The sequence below is a fragment of the Emiliania huxleyi genome, assembly GCF_000372725.1.
Source record: "Emiliania huxleyi CCMP1516 chromosome Unknown EMIHUscaffold_136, whole genome shotgun sequence".
Lineage (NCBI taxonomy): Eukaryota > Haptophyta > Isochrysidales > Noelaerhabdaceae > Emiliania > Emiliania huxleyi.
This window is the reverse complement of record NW_005201231.1, coordinates 216,037-242,177: the sequence shown is the minus strand read 5'-3', so window position 1 is coordinate 242,177 and position 26,141 is coordinate 216,037. Positions and strand designations below refer to the sequence as shown.

Below are 26,141 nucleotides of genomic sequence, written 5' to 3'. Positions count from 1 at the left end.
CCACGTGAAAATTCTTTTCACGATACGTACACGAAGTCGTAATGCCCGCCGTGGAAAACTCATCGGATTTGGGCCACTTGCCTGGGCGACCCCGGACCCTTGGCGGACGATCATGGTGCCCCCCGGGACCCCCCGTGCGGGGGCCTTCTCCGCGAGCGCGCGTCGTGCGGCGCGTGCGGCGGCTCCAAGCCCGCCAGCCTCGGGCAGCTGCGGGCCCGCTTCGAGGCCGCATCGCGCGCCCCGAAGACGCGATCGAGCCGAATATACACGGCCATCGCAGAGCAGATTGTGAATGAGCTTGCCTGCGGCGAGGGCGGTCGAGTGCACGGAGCTAAGTGCCTCGCCGTCCTCGCGGGAGCCGCCTGGCGGCTCCCGTGGTGTACCTGTGTTAGTGCCAGTGCGCGCCAGTCCCGTGCCCAGTGTTGTGCACATGGAGCACTTGGAGTGCAGTCAGTAACCTCACATCCAGGGCCGGGGAGCTGAGATGTGCGGGGCGCACTTGGAGCACTTGGAGTGCGGTCATCAGCCTCACATCCAGGACCGGGGAGCTGAGGAGCGCACCCAGTTGGCCGGATGATCGGGATCGGGTTACCGGCTGGCGGGAAAATTCTTTCGAGAGCCGAAAGGACCACGACAAACCGCGCATGGCGGACGCCCCCGCGCAACCAGCTTCCTCGGCCGCCCAAGACTCCTCCGCGGCCGCCCAGACCGAGTCTGCCGCCGCCGTGCGCCGCCTGCGCGCCGCGGCGGAGCTCATCGCCACGGGCAACACGCCCGAGTGCCCCGTCTGCCTCGAGCAGCCGTCGGCGATGGACGCGCGGATACTGCGCTGCTGCGCGGCGGTGATGTGCCGCGAGTGCGTGCCGCTCTGCAACGGCATCTGCCCGTTTTGCCGGCGCGAGTTTGCCGGCATCGGCGAGTCCTGTTCGCACGACGACGCAGAGCGCACCGCGCGTCAGCTCGAGGCGCGCCGCTTCCGAGCCCCTTCCGAGACCTCCCCAGATCTATCGCGCACCGTCTATATGAACAGCACCCGCGCAAGCGCCCGCGTGTCGCCCGGGCCTCGCAGGCGGGCGAGTCGCCCTACACGTACTCCACGCGCGAGTACAGCGCGTCAAACAACTACACCTCCACCCTCGACTACTCTGCGCACTCAGCCTTCACGGCGTCAAACGACTACTCCTCCACCCGCGACTACACCTGCACCGCGGACTACTCGTCGACGGCGGCGGCGCCCTAGATGCCATGCCCATTTCCCTGCATCCACTGGCCCGCCATGCCGCGCTCAAGAGGGGACAAAGCGACGGGCGCAGGGGCGCGTTTCGCGCCCTCCCGTGCCTACTCCCTTGCCCCATGCGCAGGTTGACTATTCCGCGACGCGCGAATACACGCCCTCCGTCGACTACGCTGCGGTCGGGCAGCGGTACACTTCCTCGGAGCCGTCCCCGCAGGGGTGACGACGCGGGTTGACTTCGTGAGTGAGTGTGAGTGGGAGGGCACGTAAGAGGGTTTGAATCGACAAAGCAACACACACAGCTCTGGCCCGGACCTGGCTGCTCTGGCCAGGAAGCAATGGGAGTTGGGACAGGCACAGCCAGTGTGTCCCGGCTCCCGACGTACCACTACGACCAGACGCGAGACGGCAGCGACGGAGACGCAAGAGAGAACGGCGGATACAACGCAAACACCCGCCACAGATTGCGAGAAGTGTCGCCACGGGCCTATCGGGACGCGGCGCACAAAATGACACACGCACGCAACGCTCCGCCAGGGAACGGCGCCCAGCACCGCTGGGGACCTGGGAGACGCCGGCAAGTCTCAGGGGAAGCATCCGGCCGGTTTGGATCACGTCACGTCGATGGCCCTCGGCTTTGGCGAGCCCCAAAACGTAAACAGTCGCGTGCAGAGAAAGTCGCCGAGGACGGTCGCCTCGCCTGACTCGCCGCCCTGCGCCTCGCTCGCGCTGACCGAGCCTGCGATGCGCTCGCCATCAAACAAACCGTCGAAGCGGATCGAGTGCGGCGGAGTTGCGAGCGTCACATCGATGACGACGCGACGGTTCCCGTCCACCGCCGCCGGATCGTCGGTCTCCGTCACCGCCCACCCGCCCGCGGTGCAGTCCATGTACGGCACCTCGATACCGCCAGCCTCATCGCTGTCGCCCTCGAGCAGCCGCAGCCGCTTGGGCATGCCCTCGCGCGCTCCGGGCACCCGTGGGGTCAGGTTCACCTTCCACACGCCGGCGAGGCTGCCGTGCGCGCCCAAATGGCTGGATGAGAGCCGAGCATGCCGTGCCGATCGCAGCCGACAAGCGTGGCGGCTTAGCGCGAGCATTCTTCCGGGCGGGAAAAGTTTTTTTTGTTGCTTCAACTGTGTGATTACACATCCCCGCCAGCCAGCTTGCGCAGCACCCTTCAAGAGCGTTGGCATCGGCACCGTCTGCGAGCGGTGCGCAGAGGGTGGGGGCTGGCTGCAGGAGCAGGACCAGGAAGAGTGCCAACAGCAACAGGCTCCAACAGGGTCCAACGCATGCCGAGGTGCCGAGGGTTGGCGACAAAAACACTCTTCGCATGTACATTTCGGTGTTCAGGCAAAAAGCTCTCACCTCCCACCGCCACTATGACCATAGCCGGTCGTTGACCTCGTCAGCAGCGGCGGCAGTGCAAAGGAAGCTGGCGACAAATGGCCGCAATAGAGTGCGTAGCCGGCTAGGGTCGCGATCGTCCGCAGCACGACGAGCCACTGCCATACCGAGAGCGCGTCCTTGGACAGCCGCATCGAGAGGAACGGGCCGTCGTCGCCCTCCGCCTCGAAGCCCATCGGCACTGGGGCGCCCGGGAAAGTGGTGTTGCCGCGAGGGAAGAAGAAGAGCCGTGGATCGTCGCCGGCACTCTCGAGCAGTGAGCGGAGCGCCGGGAGGCGCTCCTCGTGCCCAATCTCGAGCGCCACGTCGAGCGGTAGCTCGAGGGCCAGCAGCAGCACCGCGGCAAAGAAACAGCCGCAAACGCCCGCCGCGACGCTGAGTGTGCCCGCCGGAGCGCAGCAGACGGCGTCGGCCGCACCGAGGAAGGCGAGCAGCGCGAGCCAGAGCAGCGCCGCCTGCAGGTTGATCGCGAGCGGCGCGTACGCCAGGAAGGGCGAAAGTTCGTCGCTGCCGCTGCCAACCGGCAGGGCCAGCGCCTGCAGCAGGGAGGCGCCCGCCAGCACACCCTGGTGTGGCAGGGAGGAGCGAGGTGAGACGATCGCTCCCACTTGCGTGTGTGCGACGCGCTGGGCTGACTAGACATCCTCGTTCAGGCATGGGCCTCTCCTCAGCAGTAGAGCCCTTTGCACCTGCGCGGCATAGCACGTCGCGCCGATGACAGCGCTCGTGACCTGCGCGCTCGCAGTGGGCGCGTCTCCCGCGGCGATACGACGGCGCGCCGCCTCGTTGACCTCCGCAGCCGCCGCCGCGCTGAGCTTACGAAAGGAAAGCGAGTCTGCTGTCTGCATGTATGCGGGAGCGGCACCTGCAAAGAGCAGCGTGAGGCCGCGTGAGGGAGACATCGGCGGAGGCTGCAGTGCTTGCCCCATAGAATACGCTTGTCGGAAAGTAAAGGCGGCCGCTGGGCTGAACTGGCGTCTCCTCAGATGTCTCTATGACGAAGTGGGTGTCTCACCGTCCTCGAGGAAGAGAGGCTGCGAGCGGGGAGGCGCCGGCGCCTCGCACCCCGTCGGCCACACGTCGGCCCGGTCCACCGTCAGCTGTGAGAGCAGCAGCTGCTGCTCCGACTGCAGCAGCAGCCCGGATCCTCGCGGCGCCGGGATTCGAGCTGCCAACTTGCCACGCCGCTGCGCGCGCGAGGGACTGCTCTGGCTTTGGAGCGGTTGCGGTCGCGGGTCCTCGCCGGCATCCTCGGGGGCCGGCGCGTCGCCCTCGGCGGTCTCGGGTTCAGGCGCCACGACGGGGCGGCGCCGGCGCGAAGGCCTCGGCGCGGCGTCCGCGTTGGGGGTGTCCAACTGCTCCGCCATGGGGCCGTAACAGACGATCAAATCATCCGAAACTGCTCTCTCTCTTTATTGCAAATCCGCCGGCCCCTAAATGGTAAAAAAGAAAATCCGTTCGAGTGCTGGATAGCGGCCCGTAAAGCCGGGAGTCACGCGGCGCTGCGTAAAAAGGCCGAATTCTGTGCCCCCCCCCCCCCCGACCTCTTCCCCTCGATATGCTCGCGGCCAGCGCGATCACGACGGTTGCTCAGGCAGAGCTCTACCTGGGCATGCCAAAGGACACCGCCACCGTGCAGACGATGGAGCGCATGAAGGCCGCTGGAGAGATCATGGAGTGCGGCGGCCCGGCGCTCTGCGGCGTGGTTGCATTGGAGTCCGGCTATGGCGAAGGCTACTATGCGGCGGAGACGACGACGGTGCACGGCCTGTGGCCCGAGACCCCTTCCTACGGCACGTCAATTTGTGCGGCAGTTGGCGATACGGCCGAGGTGCCGGACTACGCATGGGTGAAGGTGAGCCTTCCGTCGGAAGAGCCTCCCCTTAAAACCGCGCCCCTAATCCACCATGAGCCCGGCCATCCCGCTCTTTGCAGGCGAATGCCCCCTGCTACGACTTTCCTCCCACGCCGGATGCCGACGGCGAGGCGCACCAACTCGACTTTGTGAACCACGAGTGGGGCAAGCCTAGAATGCCCCTCTCTGGAATCGGTTGCACTCCACGCCCACGGCCCTCAGCCTTCGACTCCAGTACACTGCTGTCGCTTTGAGCTGTGGTCGCTCTGCCCTCTCTCCAGGTGGACAAAGCACGGGTACTGCTCCGGAGCGGATGACGCCGCCGACTACTTCAACACCATCTGCACCAAGACGGCGGATCCGCTCTCCATCATGAAGGGCGTGCGCGACACCGGAGGCAGTTTGCTGGAGATGAAGGACGCAGTCGAGGTGATGTGCATTTCCAAAGCCTCCACGTCCCTAGATAGCTGCACTTGGCGAGAGCCTCGCCACGCAATTCACGTTCCGCCGCTCTCCACGATCGCTTCCCGACCCCGCGTGTCCACCCCCAACCAGGCGGCTGGCTACGGCGCCTCCTCCATGCAGCTGTTTGACAGCAAGATCATGGATCTAGCATGGACGCTCTCGGAAGCCTTCCTTTAGGGGTCTTCTCCGTCGACACCTACAAGTGCGACGAAAATGGATTCCCGGATACCACAGACGACCAGGAGGGGTGCACATCCCAGCTCTTCATGTCGGCGTGCGCCGACTCGGACTACCAGTGGCGCGCACCTTCACCGCGGATGCAGCCCCCACATCATCGCACCCGCGACCCCGGCCCCGTGGAGTGCAGGCACCTGGTTCCGGTGGACAAGTTCGCCGAAACGTGTGGCACTTGGTTCGTCCCACCGTTTCCGCCACCCGTCCCCCCCTCTCCTGCGCCTCCTCCCGCCCCCTCTCCTCCACCGTGCGTCGATTGCTCTCGCCGTCGCAAGATGCTCTTCTCGAGCCTCCCATGCTGCGCGCCCCCCGAGGGCGAGTGCGTGCCAGGTCAGCACGGCCCGCCGTGCGAGGGAAACGAAGAGTGCCTCGTGTACACGGACTGCCTCCGCTGCGCCGGGTCTGGGTTCTGCACGGACGTGCCGCTCATGTTCTGAGGGCTCATGGTCGACGCGCCTGGCTGGGGTGCGGGGCCGCCCGCGCAGCGCGAAGCGGGAGGGAGGGGGCGCGGGGGAGGGGGCCTGGGCGGGAGAAGGGGCGACGGAATCGGAGCCTCTGCGAGATAGCACAGGCTACAGCAGCCGCGCGCGGCGCGGGAAGCTAGGGGCGCGACGGCCGCGCGGCCGAGGGGGTGAGAGGGCGTCGTGTAGCACAGCCCCTTGGGCCAAGCAAAAGCAAACGTATTTCGCTTCTTTTTTTCGCTGTGCCTTTTGTGGTGTAGTCCGTGCCAGTTTGGGAGAGAGAGATTTTTAGCAATACCAAACAAATCTAACACTCACACGTCGGAGCCCTGTTCACGCGCGCGCGAGACGTGCAGACAGGGTTGCCAGGTGAGAGCGAATGGCGCGGTTCACGCCTCGCACAACATGTTTGTCAGTTTGGAGACCACACACACACACACACACACTTTGATTGATTGATGGGAAGGCGAAACACAGTCCGACCAACGACTGGGACACCAACGCGGTATGGGTGGACGCAGGACGGGCGATGGCGGTCACTTTGGAGACCTTCGAGTTTTGGTGCAGTCTTTTTTTTTGCCGAGCTCGGGCTCCTCGCGTTGCGTGCTCCCTCGCTTATCCCTGGGCGGCAACCCATGCCGAAGTCCGAGAAGAAGAAGAAGGCGGCCCAGCCCGAGGAGGAGGAGGACGGCCGCTGGCTCACGCGGGCGCGCTACAAGCGGATCGGCAAGCTGCTCAAGCCGTGGGGAAAGCCGCCGACCGGGACGACCTTCTGGGTGCAGCTCCTCACCACGGCGGCGGTCATCATCATCTCGATCTTCAAGGGCGTCGACTCGTCGGTCGAGATCGTGCTCTCGTACGGCGTCCCCAACTACGAGCCGCGCCGCCAGGACCCGATGTCGCTCGCGTACGGGATCGTCTTTCTGCTGACGGGCGTCGTGGTCGGCATCGGGTACCTCTTCCTCCGCTTCCAGGAGTGGCAGACGCGGAGGGAGTACGAGAAGGCGGCGGCGGAGAGGGCCGCCGAGGAGGCCGACGCGGCGGCGGCGCAAGCCAAGGCCGCGCCCGCCAAGGCCCCGTCGAAGCAGACGCGTGGCGGCGGCGGCGGCGGCGGCGGCGGCGGCGTCGGCGGCGGCGGCGGCGGCGCAGTTTCTGAGGGCGGCGGCGGCGGCGGCGGCAGCGGCGGCGGTGAGTCGCCGATGTCGCTGCTCGCTCGCGAGGGCGAGAAGGAGCTCCAGGCGGCTGCAGCACCGCCCTCCCCGCGCACTTGTGCCCTCGTGCTGGTGGGGGTGGGGGTGGTGGTGGTGGGTGGTGGTGGTGGGTGTGTGGGTGCGCGCGCGCGCGCGCGCGTGTGTGTGTGGAGGCCCGCGCCCCGCACTAGTTGGCGACGCTCACTCCCTCCAGCCCTCCCCTCCTCTCGCCTGCTTTGCCCACACGCCCCGGCCCCCCCTTGGGGCCCACAGGCGGCGCTGCAAAAGGTGCAGGCCGACATGGAGTCGCAGGGGTGCAGCCGCGAGGAGATCGGCTCGCAGCTCGCGTCTGTGCGCGAGTCGCACGCGGCGTACATGCGCCAGCAGCGGCAGATGCTGCAGGAGCGCGAGGAGGTGTACAAGGAGGCGATAGCAGAGGGCCTCACGCCCGAGGCTGCAAAGGCCCGCGTGCAGGCGTCCGCCTCTGCTAGTACTCGTGTGCTCACACCACTACACTGCCGGGGGGGGTGCCCGGGCCATGATGTGCGTGTCTGTGCGTGTGTGGGACAGACGCTGGTGTCCTATGCGCGGGGCTACTTGCGGGGGACCCCCCCCCCCCCCCCTCAGGCGTGCGCCCAGTGGCAGCAGCAGATGCAGCGGCTGCAGGCAAAGCACCAGGCGGCGATGCAAAAGACGCACCACGAGGCCGAGGCGGCGGGCGTTTCGCCCGCAGAGATCAAGCGCCGCCTCGAGGCGCAGCGGCGGCTGCAGCAGGCCGAGGCCGAGGCGCGGCAGCCTAGAAGCGGAACACGTATTCTTGTACTCCAACCAGCGCTCGAGAGGACACGTACTCAACCTTATTCGACCGTATCCCGCTGTACTCCGCTGCATTCGTGCCCCTCGTATTCGCACGGTGCTCTGAATGCTCTGCACGATCCCGTCCTCCCGCCCTCATGTTAGCGGATTCGGCCCGTAGGCGTGGCAGCAAAAGATGCGCGCGCGGCAGCAGGCGGCTTCGGAGGCGGCCGAGAAGGGCCAGTCGGCGGCGGAGGTGGAGAAGGCAGTCAAGGCGGTGACGCGCGCGCAGGACGCGGCGTGGGCGGAGCGCGAGGCGGCGCTGCTGGCGGCGGAGGGCGTGGCGCGGCGGGAGGCGGCGGAGGCGGCGCGGCAGATCGCGGACGCCAGCCTATCTCCTGAGATCCGGCGGATCCTCCTCGCGCGTGTGCGGATCGGAGGCAGTCAGCGCACGGGCGGGACCACGTCCGGAAGACAGAGGGACGTCCGCGTGCGGACGCGCGTCTCTACTCTCGATAGGGCTCAGCGCCCGTCCGGACCTCAACGGGCGGGAAGGCGTGGCCAAGATGTGGGTGGTTGAGAAGAGCCGCTTTGCGGTGCTCGTGGACGGCCAAGGGGCAAAGGCGGCCGAGCAGCGTTGAGGCCGAGCAGCCTTGAGAGGCGTGTGAGCAGCGTCTCTTCACACCCGCTGCTTGTGAGTAGGCGGCCGAGCAGCTCCTCCTCAAGGCTGCAACCCGTAGAAGCGGAGTGCGTGTTCTTGTCTCCCAGCTAGCGCTCGAGAGGAGACGTCGCCTCTGCACAATGCCGTCTTCCCGCCCCGATGTTTGTGTTTTCAGCTCGTAGGCGGCAAACTTGACTGTGTTGCAGCCGGCCGGCGGAGGAGGAGGCGGCAGTGGTGCGGCGGCGGAGGAGGAGGAGCCGCCGCCGCTCGAGTGACGCGGCGGCGGCAGCGGGCGGCGGGGGGGGGGGGGGGGGGTCTGGGCTGCTCCGGTTCCGATTCCGGGCTCCTGTTCCGGTCTCGCCGCCCTCTCGAGGGGAAGAAGGGGCGCCGGCGGGCTGGCGCTGGCGAGCGCGCGGGGCTGGCAGGCAGGCGCGGTGCCCGGCGAGCTGGGTTTGGGCGGGGGTGGGGGGGATGGGGGGGATGGGGGGTGGAGAGGTACAGATGCGCACAGAGCCGTCCGGCTCCACTTCGCATGCTCGGGTTGCCGCGTCTTGCACCTCCAGTTTGAGGCGGGATCGAGGCTGGTGTGATCCGTTGGCGCCATACGGTGTACGTACCACACAACACACGCTTTTTTTCGGAGAGAAAGGCGCCCAGCGCCACACCGACACGTCACACGCCTCAAAGCCGTATACACACCGAGGACATACTTTGCACCGCGACCGCGAGAGCGAGAGGAGATCAGGGCGCACACACCCGCGACAACCCAACGCTCACTCAACACACACACACACACACACACACACACACACACACACACACGCACGCACACACACACACACACACACACACACACACAACCGCATGCGCGCGTCAGTCAGTCGCTCCGCCACGAAGTAAACACACACGCAGCGCCTCCTCCCTCCCCCCCCTCCTTCTGCCCCTTCCTCCTCTCCCTCCCCCCCCCCGCGGCCTCGCCACCCCGCCACCGCCACGCCGCCGCACCGCCACCGCCGCCGCCCATCCGCCGGCGACGAGACCGCCGGCTACCGAGACCGCAAAGGCCGAGCCCTCCACGCTGCGCCAGCCCAGCCCCGGCCGCCGGGCTGGCGCCGCCGCGCTAGCGCTGCAGCAAGAGGCCGAGGAGGAGGGAGAGGAGGAGGGCAACCACCTGCGGCGGGGCAGGGAGGAGGCAGCCTCGACGACGAGTTGAGATGACACTGAGCACTCGGCCGATTGGCCGGCCGTGCGCAGCCAGGTGGCAGGGGCATACCGGTGGCTAGCTAACGTACTAGCCACGCACCGCCGCGGCCTTGTACCCCACGTCGCTCTCCTTGACGTTGTCGCCGCGGCCGGCGAGGGAGAGGATGCCCGTGATGAGAGCGACAAAGGCAGCCTGGCTCAGGAGGGGAGATGTGGGGAGATGTGGGGAGATGTGGGGAGATCTGGGGAGGGATCTCCCTAACAGGAGGCGGACTGCGAGTCTAGACTTTTCGGAACCTTCTCGGAACCTTCTCGGAACCTTCTCTACTGGCTAGGAGGAGGCGGTTGCGAGCCTGCTGTGCCGCCGCCGCGCCGAGCCAGCGGTGGGGCGCGAGCAGCGCCGCACGCTTGGCAGGAGGCACGAGGGGGAGAGCAAAGGCGGCGGCACCCCCCGTCGCCTGCAGCAGAGAGGGGCAAGAGGTTGCACGAGGGCGTGTGTGGCTCGGGGCCTTTCGTCCGGGGTCCGTCGCGTCGCGTCGCATGGAGGAGGTGAGGTAAGGAAAGGTACACTTCTCCACGGGACACGCGAGGTGGTGGGGGAAGGGCCAGGCTAGTCCCTCGCGGCTACACGTCTAGACGACAGGAGCCCCACGGCATTCAAAGTACAAGGCCCGGTGCGCGTGGGTGAGCGGTGTGTGCGTGTGTGTGTGTGTGTGTGTGTGTGTGTGTGTGTGTGTGTGTGTGCGTGCGTGCGTGCGTGCGTGCGCGCGCGCGTGCGTGCGTGCGTGCGTGTGTGTGTGTGTGTGTGCTGTGTGTGTGTGTGTGTGTGTGTGTGTGTGTGTGTGTGTGTGTGTGTGTGTGTGTGTGTGTGTGTGTGTGTGTGTGTGTGTGTGTGTGTGTGCATGCCTGGAGGAGGAAGAGAGCGAGCGCGACGATCCCGACCCATGAGTGCGCCGACTGGAAGTGGACCGCCCACCCCTTCGCCACCTGATGACAGGTAGGTTGATCAGAAACAAGAAGCTCGCATCGCAGGCCAGTGAGGGGTGTGAGAGGCGGACCTAAGGAAGTTCACACGCCGTGAAGAGACGCCGGTCGCAGTCTCCTCCGAGGGCCCGGACTGGCCCTTGTGGCCGCCTGTGCCGCTGCGCCGTCCTCGTGGACGAGCCACATGTCGATGACGCCGAGCAGGCCCGTCAGCGCCGCGACTCCCATCAGCACTCCGTGGAAGACCTTGACCTGGCGGTGGGTGAAGCCGAGCAGGTGCTCGTACGACCGCCACGCCGCCGCGGCGACGGGCGACAGGAAGCCAAAGGCGAGCGTCATGAGGAAGGGGTGGAGAGGGAAGGTCCGCCACGTCAGCAGCGGTGCCTCGGGAGAGAGGGCCTTCTTCAGCGTGTGCCACATCATCGCCAAGAGCGCCACGGCAGCAACATGAGTGCCGACTGCTGAGATGAGGACCCCGGGCCGCTTGAACGGGCCGGCGGACGCAACGTCGGGAATCTTGCCTGCGGTCAGCGAGGTGCGCTCGACGTCGTCCGAGCTGTCCTCCGCCATCAGGTTTCGTTGAGCACTGGGCGAGGAGTCTTGGAGCATGTCAACTAAGGCGCGGAATGAAGAAAACGGACGCCAACCGGGGCGCGCGACTTCTTCTTATGCGCCGCTCAACGATACTATGGAGAGTTCACGTCAACAGCAAACGACAGCGACAGTGACACCTACCTGTCCCCTGTCACCAGCTTAGGTTAGGTAAGGTAAGAAGGTGAAAAGAACAGAGAGAGCAGGTGTTCTTGCATTTTTGCTCCCGGCTCGGGGAGCAAGCAAGCCCACTCAACCCCAAGTACTCACCATTCTTACAGTGGTGTAGCTTGTGCAGAGGCTGCAGCCTCTGCTGGGGCGGAATGCGCGGGGTTTTCGGCGCGATGCCCTCGGCGAGTACACGCTACTGCTGTGCCGCACGCTCTCCTGCGCGCGCGTGACGTGTGGGACGCGTGCGCTGCGCTCAAACGTCGCGATTTGGCGATAGGCGCTCGAGCCGGCGCACAGCGGGCGGGTGCGCCGCGCAGGGGGGGTCGGAGGGGTGCGAGAGGGGGCGTGGGTCGGGCGCGCACCGGCTGGCTCCGGGAGCGGCCGTCACGTCGAGGAGTGGGGCTGTCGGCGGCTCGAGCGCCGAGGCGAGCCGCTCTGCTGCGCCGCCGACAGCCCCTCTTCCGAGCCGGCGCGTGGAGGCGAGCCGCGGCCGGTGTCGCTGGTGCGGGGGCGGCGAGGGTTCATCGGCCGGCAGCGAGAGCGACCGTCATGAATCGCGCCACCAAGACCGCGCGGCACGTACGCGCACTTGCCGGCCTCGAGGCGCGCTCTCCTTGCGCGGCATGCCCTGTGTGTGTCAGCGCTTCGCCTCGGAGCCGCTCGACTGTACGAGAGTCGGGCTCCGGCCCTCGGTACCACGGCAGCGACGGCGTGCTCCCTTCCGGCCGCGACAGGCGCGAGGCGGGTGGCGGTGCGGCGGCTGCTGATGCTGCTGCCGCGCAGAGCTGTCGTGCACCCGAGAAGTGGCACACAGCTCGAAGGCGGCGTCGGCGACCGCCGCGCTGGCTCTCTCTCCTCGGCAGACGCCGCGTCGCTTCTCGGCGGCGGCAGCTGCTTCGCCGCGAGAGTAGCGAGGCGACGCACGCGCCTCCGCTCTGCGGCAGCAGCCTCTAGCGAACGCGCCGGCATAGCGCCGGGCCGGGCGAGGGCGAGCCGAGAAACACGTTGTGACGGCCCTCGTGTGAATCGCTTATCCGGCGCTCGAGGAAATAACACGGTTCGGGCTTCAAGTTACTTCGAACCCTGTGACGGCGAAAGAAAACGGAGGAAAACGCGAGAAAAGAGAGAAGGGCTATTGCTCAAACTCTCTCTGAGAAGAATAGGTGTGCTGCGCTGTAGCGGCGACAGGCGACGGCAAAAATGCAAGCCCCGCCCCTGGCCACTGTATATTATTTTTGCTTGGGGCGGACATCATGACGGGGTAGGTAGGGTAGGGTCTGGGCCCTCCCGTCGGGTTTTTCCCTCTCTCACGCCGGAATTTTCACAGCAGAAAAAGAATTTTTCCGTCCAAATCACGATGTCAACCCTCCCCAAGTCGTTGATCTGGTGCTTGTAGGGCTTGAGAGTGGCCTGCCATGTCACAGGAAGGACTGTGGTTGCAGGATAGTACCACCAGCCATCACTTTAGTTGGTATAGTACCCCACCTTCACCCAGCCCGTGATTTCTTTTTTAGTTTCCCATAAGTAAGGTAGGTAGGTAGGTAGGTAGGTAGGGGCAGGGCAGGGGCCGGTCAGGTTTTTCCAGAATTTCATCATGATGTCCGCCCCAAGCAAAAATAAACGCCACCTGGAGAGAGAGAGATTTTTAGCAATACCAAACAACTCTAACACTCACACGTAATTTGGGGCCTGGAGCCCTGTTCACGCGCGCGCGAGACGTGCAGACAGGGTTGCCAGGTGAGAGCGAATGGCGCGGTTCACGCCTCGCACAACAGAGAGAGAGATGCGCTCTGCATGGTGGGACATAAAAGAGAGCGAGTACTTGGGCGAGTAGGCCGTGCGGTCAACGCTGCCGCGCGCGACTTTGCGCGCGAGGCGGCGCAGCTTGAGAACGGCGGTGGGCGAGAAGCCGCCGCCGAACGTCTCGTGGAGCAGCAGGTTGAAGTTGTTGCGCTTGACAAAGATCGCGTCGTGGTAGAAACCGCGATGCGCCTTGACGTAGCCGTGGCCGGTCTTGTGGGACAAGGGTTGTTTTGTTTGTTCAGATCTGACGTAGGCTCCACAGGAGAAGAAAGAAAGCGCAATGGGACTGTTGAAACCATTTCCGACTCTAGTTTTCGTAGGGTACTCACGGATACCTCTCCTAAGCCCCTTCCTGTCGTGTGCCCTCGCGCACATCGCATGCGGTCTTCACTCAGCCTCCGCTGCTGTGAATGCCAAACTTGCACTTCAGCTGGTTACGATTTTGCCGCCTTCTTTGCGACCGAGCCGTGTCCAGCGACGCTGCCGGCACGGCTTATAAGCTCCAGATGGGATTATTCGACCGTCTCTTCGGCCGCGGCGGCCAGGCGGAGGTCACCACCGACACGAGCGGCGGCATGCCTTCGCGTCCCTCTCGCGCCGCTGCTGCGGAAGCGGCTGTCGAGCCCTCGACCGTGCACAAGCAGAAGCGCAAAATTGCGGCCGAGAGCTCGCCGCGGAAGAAGGCGGCATCCAAGCCGTCGCCGCCAGAGCTGGCGCCGACGGGCGAGACGTGCGTCGTCTGCTGCACCGAGTCGGTCGAGCTCGCCGCCGGCGTCAAGTGCCCGGCGGGTCACTTCTCGTGCGGCAGCTGCGCCGAGCGGCTGCTCGGCCTGTCGATCGCGCGCGACCCGGCGGCGGTCGACACGCACGAGAAGGAGCAGCGGTGCTACCACGTCAAGTGCGCGGCGCCCGACTTCAGCTGCGGCGCGGCGTTCGGGCTGAAGGAGCTCGCGGCCGCGATGCCGGCCGCCGCGTTCGACGCGCTGCAGGCGAAGAATGTCGAGCTCGCCGTCCACCTGCGGCTTCCCGACGCGGTCAAGGAGCACCTCGCGGCGGCGGCGGCGTCGACCGGCCCGCAGACGACGGCGCAGTACGAGGCCGACTTGCGCGCCGCCTTCCGCCGCCCCGACGGCACGTTCCGCGACGAGCAGGGCTGCCGCGTCAAGCAGTGCCGCGAGTGCGGCTTCGGCCCCGTCCTCAAGATCAATTGCGACGACATGACGGCGCACCACGGCGACGTCGTCCGCGACCGCCGCGACGGCTCGGTCGTGTACCGCCAGGACATGTCGTGCGGCCACTGTGGCCACCTCAACCGCAGCAGATGGACGCAGTGGCCCGACTGGACGGGCGAGCGCGTCCTCGGCGCCGTGCCGCGGGTGCCGCGGGCCGAGCCGCCCGCGTCGACGGATGAGGACGAGGACGAGGACGAGGACGACGACGAGGACGACGACGACGACGACGACGACGACGACGACGACGACGACGACGACGACGACGAGGAGGAGGAGGAGGAGGAGGAGGAGGCGAGCGACGAGGAGGAGGAGGCGGAGGACGGCAGCGAGGGCGAGAGCGAGGAGGAGCGAGAGGAGGGCAGCGTGCGGCCGCTGGCCGTCGGCGACCGCGTGCGTGTGCGCCGCAGCGTGACCTCGCCGCGCTACGGCTGGGGCGGCATCACCCACGAGAGCGTCGGCACGCTGACCTCCACCGACAACCCGAACCGCGTCGTGGTCGATTTCCCGAGGCGCGGCTCCCGATGGAGGGCCGAGCTCCGCGAGCTCGAGCGCGTGGCGCCGCGGGAGCTCGCCGTTGGCGACCACGTCCGCGTCCGCCGCACCGTCCACCGCCCGCGGTTCGAGTGGGGCGGCGTCACCCATGAGGACGTCGGCAGGCTGCTCTCGGTCGACCGCAGCCGCGGCCCCGATGGCATCACCGCGACGGTTCGCTTCCCCAGCTTCCCCTCGTGGAACGCCGCCGTCGAGGAGCTCGAGCACGCTGACGGCGCCGAGGCGCCGCCGGCGCCGCGCCGCCCGGTGGAGGACCGCGCGCGCAGCCGCGGCCTCCTCGACGAGTACGCGCAGCTCATCGGAATGGGCTTCGAAGCCGAGGTGTCGCTCCAGGCGCTCGTGCGCGCAGCGCGCAACCACCGCGACGCCGAGCGTCGCGTCGCAACCGCCGTGGGGACCCTCCTCGGCGCGTGAGGGCGAGGAGGTGAGCGAGGGGGTAGCCCAAAGACGGGGGGGGGGCGGGCCTCACCCGGGGCTCATGAGTCTGCCATCACCGCAGGCGGCGCCGAGCGGCCGCTGCTGACGCGCAGCGACGCCGAGCGGCATGTGGGCGACAGGAGCGCGGCGGGAGCGAGAAGGGCAGATATGAGGTAGACGGACATGAGCCAGGCGTGGCGTGCTCGAAGAGCTCGAGTGGAGCAGGTGCTCGCCTTCGAGCGCTCGAGCCAGGCGGTGCTCGAGCGGCGGTGTGCTTTATAGTGCTCGGCGGGGAGCTCGCTCGTCGCTGGATTCGGGTCTACTTTTTCGGTAGCATAAAGATATCTTGCGTGCGTACGTACGCGTGCATACTCTACCGAGGCAAGCCTCGTCACCGACACCGTACACGACTTACACGTCGCCTCCCCGTGTTTGTACGGCCTGGCGTTTGTGCCGCAGATTGTGCCCCGTTTCGCGTTTGTGCCGCGTCCCCGAGTTCATTTTACAATAACGAAAGGAAAGCCACAGGCTGTCTAGCCGTGTAGCGTGTGGGCGGTCCAGAACGACACAATGCTGAATCCGCACACGAACTATACGTTGTGGGGGGGTCTGCGAGTTCTATGATAAACCCATGCATCCTCTCCGTCGCTACTCCGTACACCTCTGTCCTCTCTCACACTCTCTCGCCAAAAATCCGTCATCTGGGAGAGATCTGACGCCGCCGGGCCGCGCGCCATCTGGGGACCTGCTCACGCAAGCCTGCCGAGAAGGAGCAGCGTGCCGATGTTGACAGTGCACTCAGGGGGCTGCCGCCTCCTTGTCGACCTCGTCCTGCGCCGCGAGCTGGTGACACCGCGCGCCCCGGATCTCCCGCGAGTGGCGGGTCTCACGCCACCCAGTGTCCAAGCCCCGCTTGCACACGGTATATACGTCACTATCCGCCGACGCGCTGGAAGCGCTCATCTTCGAGGTGATTGAAGAGGAGCGCGACCCGGAGCTGACGGCAAAGGACATTCGGCACATTGCAGAGCAGAAGCTGGGGCTCCCGCGCGACGCCCTCTTTCCACGCAACCAGGAGATCTGCAGAGTCGTCAAACCAAAGGTGCGGATGATGCCCACGTTGCGCCCCTCTGCCATCCGGCGCGTCAAGTTCTGCCGCGTCGCACAACGACCCTCCTAGCTCCTACGCTGCCCCCGCCCTGAGCAAGTCGGCGCCGCCCAGCACCCTCTCCGCCTCGTCGACGCGCGTCAGCTCCCAGCTGTAGTCGAAGCACGAGACGGCGCGCCCGCTGGCGAGGCCTCGGGACGGTCCGCCGTCGGCGCCGTACTGCACGAGCCTGAGCGGTCGAGGGAAGCGTCGGTGGGACGATCCGACAGTGGCCGCTGTCGGGAGGCCGCGAGAGGGCCTGTTCCTTGCCCGCACCTCCGCCACCCCGCCGCCCGGCCGCCTCCTGCTCACACCCACGATCTGAGAAGAGACGCTGCTGGCACCTCCGCCACCCCGCGCCGCCCGGCCGCTGCCTCGGCGAAAAGCGCGTGACAGACTCGACAAGGCTCACCTGTCAAACAGATGCCTGGGATGCGGCGCTCTCTTGATATCGACTCGTCGCGGCCGCCGGCGAGGATCACCTCCTCTGCGGCGTCGGGCGAGGAGCGCACCCTCTGCTCGAGCAGCTCCGAGGTCAGGAAGTCGCCTGGAGCGCAGTCGCGTCAATGAGCAGCAAGAGATCTGATTTGGCACCAGCGTCGCTCGGTGGCAAGGTGCTGGACGAGGCGCTATGCGCTGCGCCATGCGCCCTGGACCCAGATGTCGAATGCGAGGATAACGCTTCGGCGGCGGCGGCGGCAGAGCTCGACACTCTGTGGCACTCACTCCCCTCACCGATGCACGGCCAGTGTGCGCCATTTTTTGGGAGCGGACCAGGGCGTGATGAGACACTGGCGGGCGTTGGGGCACTTGCGGCTTGCCGCCCCTCCCTCCTTTTCAGGGTGCTGTGTGGTATGGTGGGGCGAGGAAGGTGGTGAGGAGGAGGAGAGCGGCGGCGCCGATGCGTGTGGTCTTGAACAGTGCTCGCCTCCCGCGGCTGGCTCTGACCGCTGCCACGTCACGGTCAGCTCGACCGATGCGCCACCGACGCCCCCTCCACCGCTCCCGCCGCCGCTCCGCCCGCCGCCCGCGCCGCCTACACTCGAGGAGGGGGCGTGCCATGCCAGACCCTCAAAGTGAGAGGCCTCTCCCGTGGAGAAGCTCAAGCACGCGAAACCCCGCACCTCGGCTAGATCTCGGCCGCGCCGCGGCTTATCTCGGCCACGTCGAGGCCGCCTCGACCGCACCTCGGCCACATCTCGGCTAGACCTCGGCCGTATCTCGCGGCTAGCGATGAGGCTCGCCTCCATCAGGCTCAAAGTCGATGCGAAGCCGCCCGTGAGGCGCGTCCGGAGGCGTCGCAAACACGGATGCGGCGACGGAGCCGAGGTCGCCGAGGAACGCCGCGGCCTCCTGCGCCCCGTTGAAGGCGCGGTCCTGCACGCAGGCGCCCGTCCCGTCGCGCGTCCACCGCAGCAGATATCGCAGCGTCTCGTCCCTCCGCAGGTCGTCCATCGCACTGAGCTGCGTGAGCGGGTCGACCAGCGCCGACCCGAGAGGCATCACGAAGCGCTGCAGCGTGTTGCTCACGTCCCACGTGCCGAGCAGCCAATCGGGGTAGCTGACGCAGCCGGCCATCCCGACTTCGCCAGAGGCGGTCGGCAGGGTGAGGCGGGCGGACGGCGCCAGCCGTGGCGCGAGCGGCGTCGCGAGGAGATTGAGGAGCACGCTGCGGCGGGCGAGCTCCACCATGCTGCGCTGTTGTTGCAGTGCTATCTGATGGCTCGGTTGAGACAGCACGAGGCGGACGGCGCGGCTCTACCTGGCTAGGACCTGGTCGAAGTGCGACTCCTTTGGCTTGCTGGCAAACCCCGGAAAATGCGGCAAAATACCGGTAACAGCAACAGCCGTAACTTCCGGCCGCGGGTGACTAGGGAAGTTCGCTCAGGATGTGTGGCAGTCAGTTTGGCTGAGTGTCTTGTCTTGTGGTTCTGTGTGTCGCTCCTGTGTGACCGTCATCGCCCGTCTAGCGTCCACCCATACCGCGTTGGTGTCCCAGTCGTTGGTCGGACTGTGTTTCGCCTTCCCATCAATCAATCAAGGCGTCTGCAACTTCCAAGCTGCGTATTCTTCTTGTATTATCGTCGAGTAGTGCAGGTACTCCGTGGGGGCAGTATGTATTCTTGTAAGATGTGCGTATTCTCGTCTCACTGGGAGTGTAAGGTGCCTATATGGGCTTCCAGGATCGGACCTTCAAGACATGCGCTTTTGGCCGGTTGTCTACTCGGCCAGCAAGAATTCTTCACATGCTGTGCCTTTTGTGGTGCTAGTTCGTGCCAGTCTGCTGTGAGACGGGCTGGCGGTCATAGAATTCTTCACATTCCACCTTGCGACGAGTTCACGACCAGTCCGCGCCCTCAGTCCGCGACCTCGTGCGTCCTCTTCATCTGTGCCAGAGCGCAGACCACTCGGCCAACCACCGCACTCATGCCGCAGAAGCACCGTGGGGAAGAGGGCGTCAAGAGCAAGGGGCGCAAGAAGAGCGACAAGGCAACTCGTAATTTTGAGCTCCACGGGACGTACAGCGCAAAGCACCTCCGCCTGGTAGAAGCCTCGCGGGAGCGTCAAGCGGAGGCGAGGCGCACAAACACGTAAGAAGCCGCAAGGACCGCCAAGCTACGATCGCATCAAGTCACCAAGTGGCGCTCCCTGGGCTGCGACGGGCGAGCAGAGTGGCGTGGACCTGAGCTTCGCATAAGGTGCCACTCTCACCGCTGCTCACTCTCGCCGCTACACTCACCCATGTTCCTTGGTCGAGCCGTCGCCAGTTCTCCCACTCCACACCTGTCACCTCGGAGCCCTTCAGCTTCACGGGCGCACTCAAGCCGTGACCCGCGTGTAAGTCTGGGTGTGCCGCGCAGAGCGGCCCGGATACCACAAGTGGCTGTGTCTTGTACTTATGTGTTCCAGGGTTAGTAAATCGCTCGAGTGCGCCCCAGCGACGGACTCGCGCGGCCATGATGGTCGGCCGGCGCCGGTTCGGGCACACAAATATGCGAGGTGCGCACAAAAGAAGCACAAGCCACCACACACGGGCGCCCGCGCGCCGCCGATCCGCGACAGAGCCGGAGGGTCAGGGCCGTCCCATGCCCACGGCCTCTATCCGGAGCGCGCGACGGCTCACACTGGATGTGCGGGCACACAGAGGGAAGGTCCGCACCGTCTCTCTCTCGCGCGCGTCAGCTGGGTGCGGCGACGACGGGTACCGTGAGGCTCAGACCGAGCGAGTCGATGCCCGCGGTGATGACGTCGCCCGGGCCGACGGGCCCGACCCCTTCGGGCGTCCCCGTGAGCAGCAGGTCCCCCTCCTCGAGCGTGTGCACGCGCGAGACCGCCTCAACCAGCGCCGGCACGCCTGCGGTGCGTGGTGTGTGGGGGGCGCGAGTGAGGACCGACGCGGCGCAAGCCTCGGCAGGGAGGCGGCCTCTCGAGTGGCGTCCAACCGGCGGCGCGGCGTGAAGCACGCTATTGCGTCTCCCAGTCCCCTAGAGCCGCGCGCCAAAGATCATTAGACCGGTCGAGCCGCTCTGCCGCGGTGCCGCCTCGCCATTCACGCGGAGCCACATGTCGAGCGAAGAGGGGTCGGCCACTGCGGCCGCGGGAACCATCTCGCTGACGGGGCAGGACGTGTCCCAGCCCTTGGCCGCGGCCCACGGCTTGCCAGCCTTCTTCGCAGCGTCCTGCGCTCCGCGGTCAGTCATGTCGAGCGCAAGGCAGTACCCGCCGACGTGCGCCATCGCGTCGGCAGCCTTCACGCGCGTGGCGCGCCGCCCGATGACCACGCCGAGCTCGAGCTCGTGGTGCGTGTCGGTGGCGCCCGGCGCGAGCTGATGCGGCGCGCCAGAGCCGATGATGGACGAAGCCGGCTTGATGAACCAGAACGGCGCCTTTGGGACGGGGTTGTTGAGCTCGTGCGCGTGCGCGACGTAGTTGCGGCCGATGGCGTACACGACTCGCGTCCGGCTCCACCACGCCATGCGGCGAACCCGGAGCGATGAAGTCAGGCTAGGCCGGCGAGGGTCGGCCTGGCGACTGCGCCGGATTTTTCTTTCCGCGTTAGACCGGACGCGAAGAATCACTGAAAAGACAATGTCGCGGGTGAATAAATAGCGGACACGCCGAGACAACCAGACAACCAGAACAAGTTCGAAAAAGAAACGCGAAAACGCACACGACCGATGGCTGGCGTAGGAGATGGCTGGCCGATCTGCTAGCCCTGTTCTCCTCGTTTTCCTCACTTCGTGTGCCCAGAGCGCCGAGGCGGTGGACGCTCGCAGCGTGCGCGCGCGGCCACGCCTCTCGCCGCGGTGCGCGGCTCCGGCGCTCGTCGCGGGAAGTGGCGCAAAGACCGGCCCAGCCGATGGCGGGCGAGCAGCCTCGCCCGTGCAGCAGCACCGCTCGATGAGCCTCGTCGACGCGATCGCAATCATCGGCGGCTCCGCCGTCGGCGGTGGCTTCCTCGCCGTGCCCGCCGTCACGGCTCCGCTCGGGCTGCTGCCTTCGGCGTCGGCGATGGTGGCGACCTGGGTCTACCTCGTCCTCTCGGGTCTGGCGTACGTCGACGCGGCCTGCATGTCGGAGGGCATAGACACTGACGGCGCTTCGGTGCTCGCCATCTCGAGGCGGTGCTTTGGCAACGGCGTCGCGGCGCTGTTCTCGCTGCTGTTCGTCGCGCAAATGCTGGCAATCGTGTCCGCGAACCTGGTCAAGGCGGCGGAGCTCTCCGCGTCGCTCCTCCCGCGCCTCCCCTTTCCCGCAGCCGTCCTCCTCGCCGCCGCCGGCTTTGGAGCGTTCGTCTTTGGCGCAGCGCCGGCGACGGTCGCGGCGGCAAACACCCTTCTCGCAGGATGCATGCTAACGGGCTTTCTTACTCTCTTCGCCCTCGCTGCCGCCGCGCCAGCGCCGGCGGCCGCCGCTGCCGTCGCCGCGCCCTCCGTGCACTGGGCCGGCCTGCTGCCCCGCCGCGGCTGGCCGATCCCGATCTTTGTCAACACCCTGCGGTTTGGAGAGGTTCGGACGCGGCCTCCTCTTCCCCCTCTCTCCCGCTCTCTCCCCCCTACCCCCTCTTTGCCGTCGGTAGGCGATCCCGGTCGTGTTGGCGCAGCTTGGGCACGGGCGGGGACGCGAGGCGGCAGGGCGGGAGGCGCGGCCAGCGGAGCGGACCGGCGCGCGAGCACCGACGCGGCCATGACAGGCCCGTCGCGTGCGCCCCTGCAGGCGCGGCTGGCGGTGGTGCTGGGCTCGCTGCTGCCTCTCCTCCTCGCGATCGGGTGGAGCAGCGCCTCCGCCGCCCTCGCGTCGCTGGCGTCGCCCTCGCCGCCGGGCGCGGACCCCGTCCTCGCTCTGCTTGGCTCCTCGCCAACACTCGCCACGCCCGCCAGCACTAGATGCTCTCGCGACGAGATGTGCTTCTGCTGTAGCCGACCGTCACCTCTAGATGCTCTCCGCTCCTCCTCCTGTGGCCAACCGTCAACTCTAGATGCTCTTGTGCTGCCATGCGATTCCGGTCCCGGGGTTGTGCTGCTGCGTGAGTGCGCTGCGCACCGTGCCACAGCTCCGTGCCCATCTCCCCATATCTCCCCATATCTCCCCATATCTCCCCACCGTGCCACAGCTCCGCACACGTCCTCTAGGCCGGTAGCCCTCATCGCCGTCGGCGCCATTGGCAGCACGATGCTGCCCGTCCTCCTCGCGTGCGCGGGCCTGCTGGCTGACGCGTCCCGGTTCAGATCGCTCCCCATCTCTCCCCATATCTCCCCACATCTCCCCACATCTCCCCACATCTCCCCACATCTCCCCACATCTCCCCACATCTCCCCACATCTCCCCACATCTCCCCACATCTCCCCATACCTCCCCATATCTCCCCATCTCTCCCCACATCTCCCCACATCTCCCCATATCTCCCCATATCTCCCCATATCTCCCCACATCTCCCCATATCTCCCCATATCTCGCGTCCCGGTGCAGATCGCGCTCCTCCTCCTCCTCGCCGCCGCCGTCGTCATCGCCGACCTCCTCCTCGCCCCGGCTCCTCGCCGCCTCGCGCGCCGCCGTCGTCGCCGTCCCGGCAGCCTTTGCCTGCCTCGGCCCGAGCCTATACCTGCGCCTCCTCGCATTCTCGGGCGCGCCTCCCCTCACCGGTGTCTCAACTGCTGCCCGACACGCCACCGATGACTCACAAGCGATCACTCAGGCGCGTTCCCCACTGTCGTCCTATACGGCCTCCTTCCGCCTCTCGCCGCGCTGGTGCTGCGGCGCCGGCACGCATTCGCCCACGCCGCCGGCCGCGGCGTGCACTCGCCCACGGCCGCAGCCGTGGCCCGGCCGGGCTCCGCGCCTCACCCTCCGCCGGCGGGGGAAGCGAAGGGGTCGGCGCCGCGGCTGCCCAGCGCGTCGCTCGTGGGCCTGGTCGGCCTGTCGGCGCTGCTGCTCCTCGTCTCCGCCGGCGTCGCCTGTGGGGTCTGGCCGGGCTGAGCGCCGGGCGGCTCCGATGCCAAGGGACGCTTCAAATTGTGTACGATTCTTCTGTGTCCGTGCCTCCCTCCCAGTCCCGTGCCCTGTGTCGTGCGAGGGAGTCATGAAGAGTTTGGTGTCAGATGTGGATTGTGGTGAATCGGGTGTGAATTCTGGCATATTTTTTGAGCACTTTCATGGAGCAAAACTCTTCTCGGAGTGCGGTCTGAGCCGTGACAGCCCCTAGTCTGACAGCCTCTAAACCCGGACAGCGCGGCCTGACAGTGCCCGACCGAGCCTGACACGTGACAGCGTTGACAGCACTTTCTCTGCGACAGCCTGACAGCACGTATCTCCGACCAGCCCTGTTCACGCGCGCGCAAGACGTGCAGACAGGGTTGCCAGGTGAGAGCGAATGGCGCGGTTCACGCCTCGCACAACAGAGAGAGAGATGCGCTCTCGTCTGCCCATGGTGGGACATAAAAGAGAGCGAGTACTTGGGTGAGTAGGCCGTGCGGTCGACGCTCCACGCTGCCGCGCGCGACTTTGCGCGCGAGGCGGCGCAGCTTGAGAACGGCGGTGGGCGAGAAGCCGCCGCCGAACGTCTCGTGGAGCAGCACCAGCAGGTTGAAGTTGTTGCGCTTGACAAAGATCGCGTCGTGGCAGGTCGTGGTAGAAATCGCGATGCGCCTTAAATAAATAAATAAAAACGGTCAAACTCTGAGACGAGATGGGATTTAGGGACATGTGTCCCCGCCCTGCACGATCTTGGTGTGAGGGATCTTCAATCCGTCCCCTTGACGTAGCCGTGGCCGTTCTTTTTTGGTTACAAGTAAGTAGCGTTGTGAACAGAACGCCCACCATGAACCACGTTTATCGGGAAGGGGGAGGTCTGTGACCTGCCTATTCGCCCGGCATGCGAGGGCATGCGCGGCCTTTCGGAGCCCCCTTCCTCTGTCGGCTTAGTACGGTTGGTCAGCGCGTCTCCGTCAGGCTGGGCGTCCTATTTGTGCTCCCTCCCTCGCTCTCTGGCACTATCTATTCATCTGTGCCCAGTGTTGTGCGAGGGAGTTTTCTTGTACAATTCCTTTTGAGCAGGGTTGCTCGGGTCGGGGTGGGGCGGGGTTGTGGGGTGGGGATGTCGGGGGGGGTGGTGGGGTGGGCGCCGGAGTGGGAGTGGTGTGACTGCTTTTGTGGTGGGTGATGGGGCTCTAGGCTCAAGAAAAAGAATTCTTAAGATACAAGCCTCTCTCACAGCACACTGGCACGACAAGGGCGCGGACTGGCGCGGACTGGCACACACACCGGTAGGTAGGTAGGTAGGTAGAAAGGTGAAGAACAGCCAGGCTCGGACTGGACACCAACGCGTATGGGTGACACCGGCTCACAAGAAAAAGAAAGAGCATGCACGAACTTTCCTGGCCCTGCTTCGCTCGCTCCGTCCAGGCAGCGCCACCTCCTTTCAGAGCTTCAGCAGTCCACGTCGTTCTCGCCCTATGATGCGCACCGACGAGCCTTCCGGCCTCAGCCAGCCCCTGCGGCCTCAACGCGACCGCTCCGCGTACCGCAACTTTCTCAAGATGGCCGTGCTCTTCTCCATCAACCACGGAACCGTCGCGGCCGTGCTCAACATCAGCGTGCAGCTTCTCGGCGACGCGGGCTCGTACCAGTCTGGCGCGCTCTACATCACGTACGCGCTGACGGCGCTCATGTTCTCCTCCGCGCTCAACGAGGCGCTCGGCCCGCGCTGGTCGCTCGTCGTCGCGGCGGGGCTGTACTCGCTCTACGTGCTCTCGCTTCCGCTCGCGCTGATGCTGCCGCCCGAGGCGCGCGGCGCGCGCGTCGCGCTCGCGCTGTGCGGCGGGACGGTAGGGGGCTTCGCGGCCGGCTTCCTCTGGGCGGCGCAGGGCACCTACTTTGCTCTCTCTGCGCGGAGGCACGCGTTGCAGATGGACATCGAGCCTGCGGAGGCAAATGCAGAGCTGGCGTCCGCGTTCGCGTCGACGTTCCTCTCGCTCGAGCTGTGCCTCAAGGCGCTGCCGATCGGGCTGCTGCCGCTCTCGCACAAGATGGTGCACGTCCTCGGCCACGACGTCTCCTCCTCCAACCTCCTCATCGGCGCCCTCTACTCGCTGCTCGCCCTATCCGCCGCCGCAGGCGCCAAGCCACTTCCGAGACAGACGCCTCCAAGACGCCTCCACGACGCCCCCAAGACGCCCCCAAGACGCCTCCCGGACACCTCCGAGGCACCCTCCCCCTCCTCCCTCCGCGGCAGGACTCACCCGCGTCAGCGACCTCTCCGATGCCGCGAAGCCGGAGGATGCAGAGGCGCCGCGCGATACGGCAGCGGCGGCCGCCGCCGCCGCCGCTGACGACGCCGCCGCCGCCGCGAACCGCACCACCACCGTCGCCGTCCCGTCGCGCTTCTTCTCGCGCATCGGTGCCGTGTGCGGGCTGTTGTCCCATACCTCCAGAGTCTCGAATCCTAGTGAGGGTTCGGTCCCGTGGGCGGTGTGGTAGGCGCCGTGTGCGAGTTGTGGGCGCGCAGGCCTGTCGTGCTGCTGCTCGCTCCGACGCAGGCGGCCGGACCCCGCCACTTCCCCCCGGCCCGCCACTTCCCTCGGCCCGGCGCCACTTCCCTCTCCCCTCCCCTGGCACGCCCTTCCTTGGCGCGCCACGCACCGCCGCGCCGCCGTGTCCCCCGCTCTCACGCCCTCTCTCACACCCGCTGAGACACTCCCGCCCTCCTCCTCCCTCCTCCCTCGCTGCACAGGCCGCCTTTGGCGTCTCCGCTGCGCTCCTCGGCTACGAGGTGACGGGCAAGCTCGTCAAGCAGGCTCGAGATATGGGGAGATGTGGGGAGATGTGGGGAGATATGGGGAGGTGACGGGTAAGCTCGTCAAGCAGGCCTTCGCCTCACCCTAGCCTACCCCTAACCCTAAACCCCCCCAGCCTGTCCTCACGCCATGAGGCTCGTCTACTAGGCCTTTGCCTACCCCAAGCCCCAGCCCCGACCCCAAGCCCCAATCGTTCCTCACACGCTGACGCGCGTCCGCCAGGCCTTTGGCGCCGACGCTGTCCTCGCCGGCTCGCTCTGCTCCGCCCTCGTCTCCGCCGTCGCCGCGCTGCTGCAGGTGTGCAGCGCCGCCGGGCCTCCCTCGACCCAGGGCCTCTGCCTGCCTCCTCTCTCCTCGGCTGCCGCCTCTACCACCGCCCGCCTCTTTCTCCAGGGCGTGCCTCCCCCCCCCCCCCCCATCATAAAATTAAATGGGTAATTTGG

General features: G+C 66.6%; 8 protein-coding genes across 8 annotated transcripts in view; 4 read left to right on the top strand and 4 right to left on the bottom strand.

The window, feature by feature from the left end:
- Positions 1–644: 644 nt before the first annotated feature.
- EMIHUDRAFT_227084 (hypothetical protein) lies at positions 645–1,504 on the top strand (the record flags this gene model as incomplete). Its single annotated transcript, XM_005788331.1, has 2 exons — positions 645–954; positions 1,452–1,504. The coding sequence occupies 2 exons, from the start codon at positions 645–647 to the stop codon at positions 1,502–1,504; spliced, it is 363 nt and encodes a 120-aa protein (XP_005788388.1).
- A 7,786-nt stretch (positions 1,505–9,290) lies between these two features.
- Positions 9,291–11,102, bottom strand: EMIHUDRAFT_440801 (hypothetical protein; the record flags this gene model as incomplete). The annotated part of the gene is made up of 5 exons (XM_005788330.1): positions 9,291–9,476; positions 9,609–9,701; positions 9,862–9,966; positions 10,415–10,495; positions 10,643–11,102. Coding segments are annotated over 5 exons (790 nt in total), but the record flags the coding sequence as incomplete, so codon positions are not given.
- Positions 11,103–11,507: 405 nt separating this feature from the next.
- On the bottom strand, positions 11,508–12,483 carry EMIHUDRAFT_362787 (Hypothetical protein; the record flags this gene model as incomplete). The annotated part of the gene is made up of 2 exons (XM_005788329.1): positions 11,508–11,753; positions 12,418–12,483. A coding segment is annotated over one exon (246 nt), but the record flags the coding sequence as incomplete, so codon positions are not given.
- Positions 12,484–13,563: 1,080 nt separating this feature from the next.
- On the top strand, positions 13,564–15,255 carry EMIHUDRAFT_110552 (hypothetical protein; the record flags this gene model as incomplete). The annotated part of the gene is made up of 1 exon (XM_005788328.1): positions 13,564–15,255. The coding sequence occupies one exon, from the start codon at positions 13,564–13,566 to the stop codon at positions 15,253–15,255; it is 1,692 nt and encodes a 563-aa protein (XP_005788385.1).
- Positions 15,256–17,632: 2,377 nt separating this feature from the next.
- On the bottom strand, positions 17,633–18,097 carry EMIHUDRAFT_110551 (hypothetical protein; the record flags this gene model as incomplete). Its single annotated transcript, XM_005788327.1, has 1 exon — positions 17,633–18,097. The coding sequence occupies one exon, from the start codon at positions 18,095–18,097 to the stop codon at positions 17,633–17,635; it is 465 nt and encodes a 154-aa protein (XP_005788384.1).
- Positions 18,098–19,584: 1,487 nt separating this feature from the next.
- EMIHUDRAFT_70982 (hypothetical protein) lies at positions 19,585–20,382 on the bottom strand (the record flags this gene model as incomplete). The annotated part of the gene is made up of 2 exons (XM_005788326.1): positions 19,585–19,760; positions 19,920–20,382. 2 exons carry the CDS (start codon positions 20,380–20,382, stop codon positions 19,585–19,587), a joined length of 639 nt encoding a protein of 212 aa, XP_005788383.1.
- Positions 20,383–20,599: 217 nt separating this feature from the next.
- Positions 20,600–22,882, top strand: EMIHUDRAFT_110549 (hypothetical protein; the record flags this gene model as incomplete). The annotated part of the gene is made up of 6 exons (XM_005788325.1): positions 20,600–21,415; positions 21,486–21,494; positions 21,623–21,810; positions 22,039–22,128; positions 22,376–22,548; positions 22,602–22,882. 6 exons carry the CDS (start codon positions 20,600–20,602, stop codon positions 22,880–22,882), a joined length of 1,557 nt encoding a protein of 518 aa, XP_005788382.1.
- Positions 22,883–24,357: 1,475 nt separating this feature from the next.
- The window catches only part of EMIHUDRAFT_110548 (hypothetical protein), a gene marked incomplete at both ends in the record, with an annotated part of 2,537 nt that continues 753 nt past the window's right edge, over positions 24,358–26,141 (top strand). Inside the window, 3 exons of the mRNA XM_005788324.1 lie at positions 24,358–24,933; positions 25,635–25,673; positions 25,846–25,995. Coding sequence (XP_005788381.1) covers positions 24,358–24,933; positions 25,635–25,673; positions 25,846–25,995 — 765 coding nt within the window. The remainder of the gene's footprint in view (positions 24,934–25,634; positions 25,674–25,845; positions 25,996–26,141) is intronic.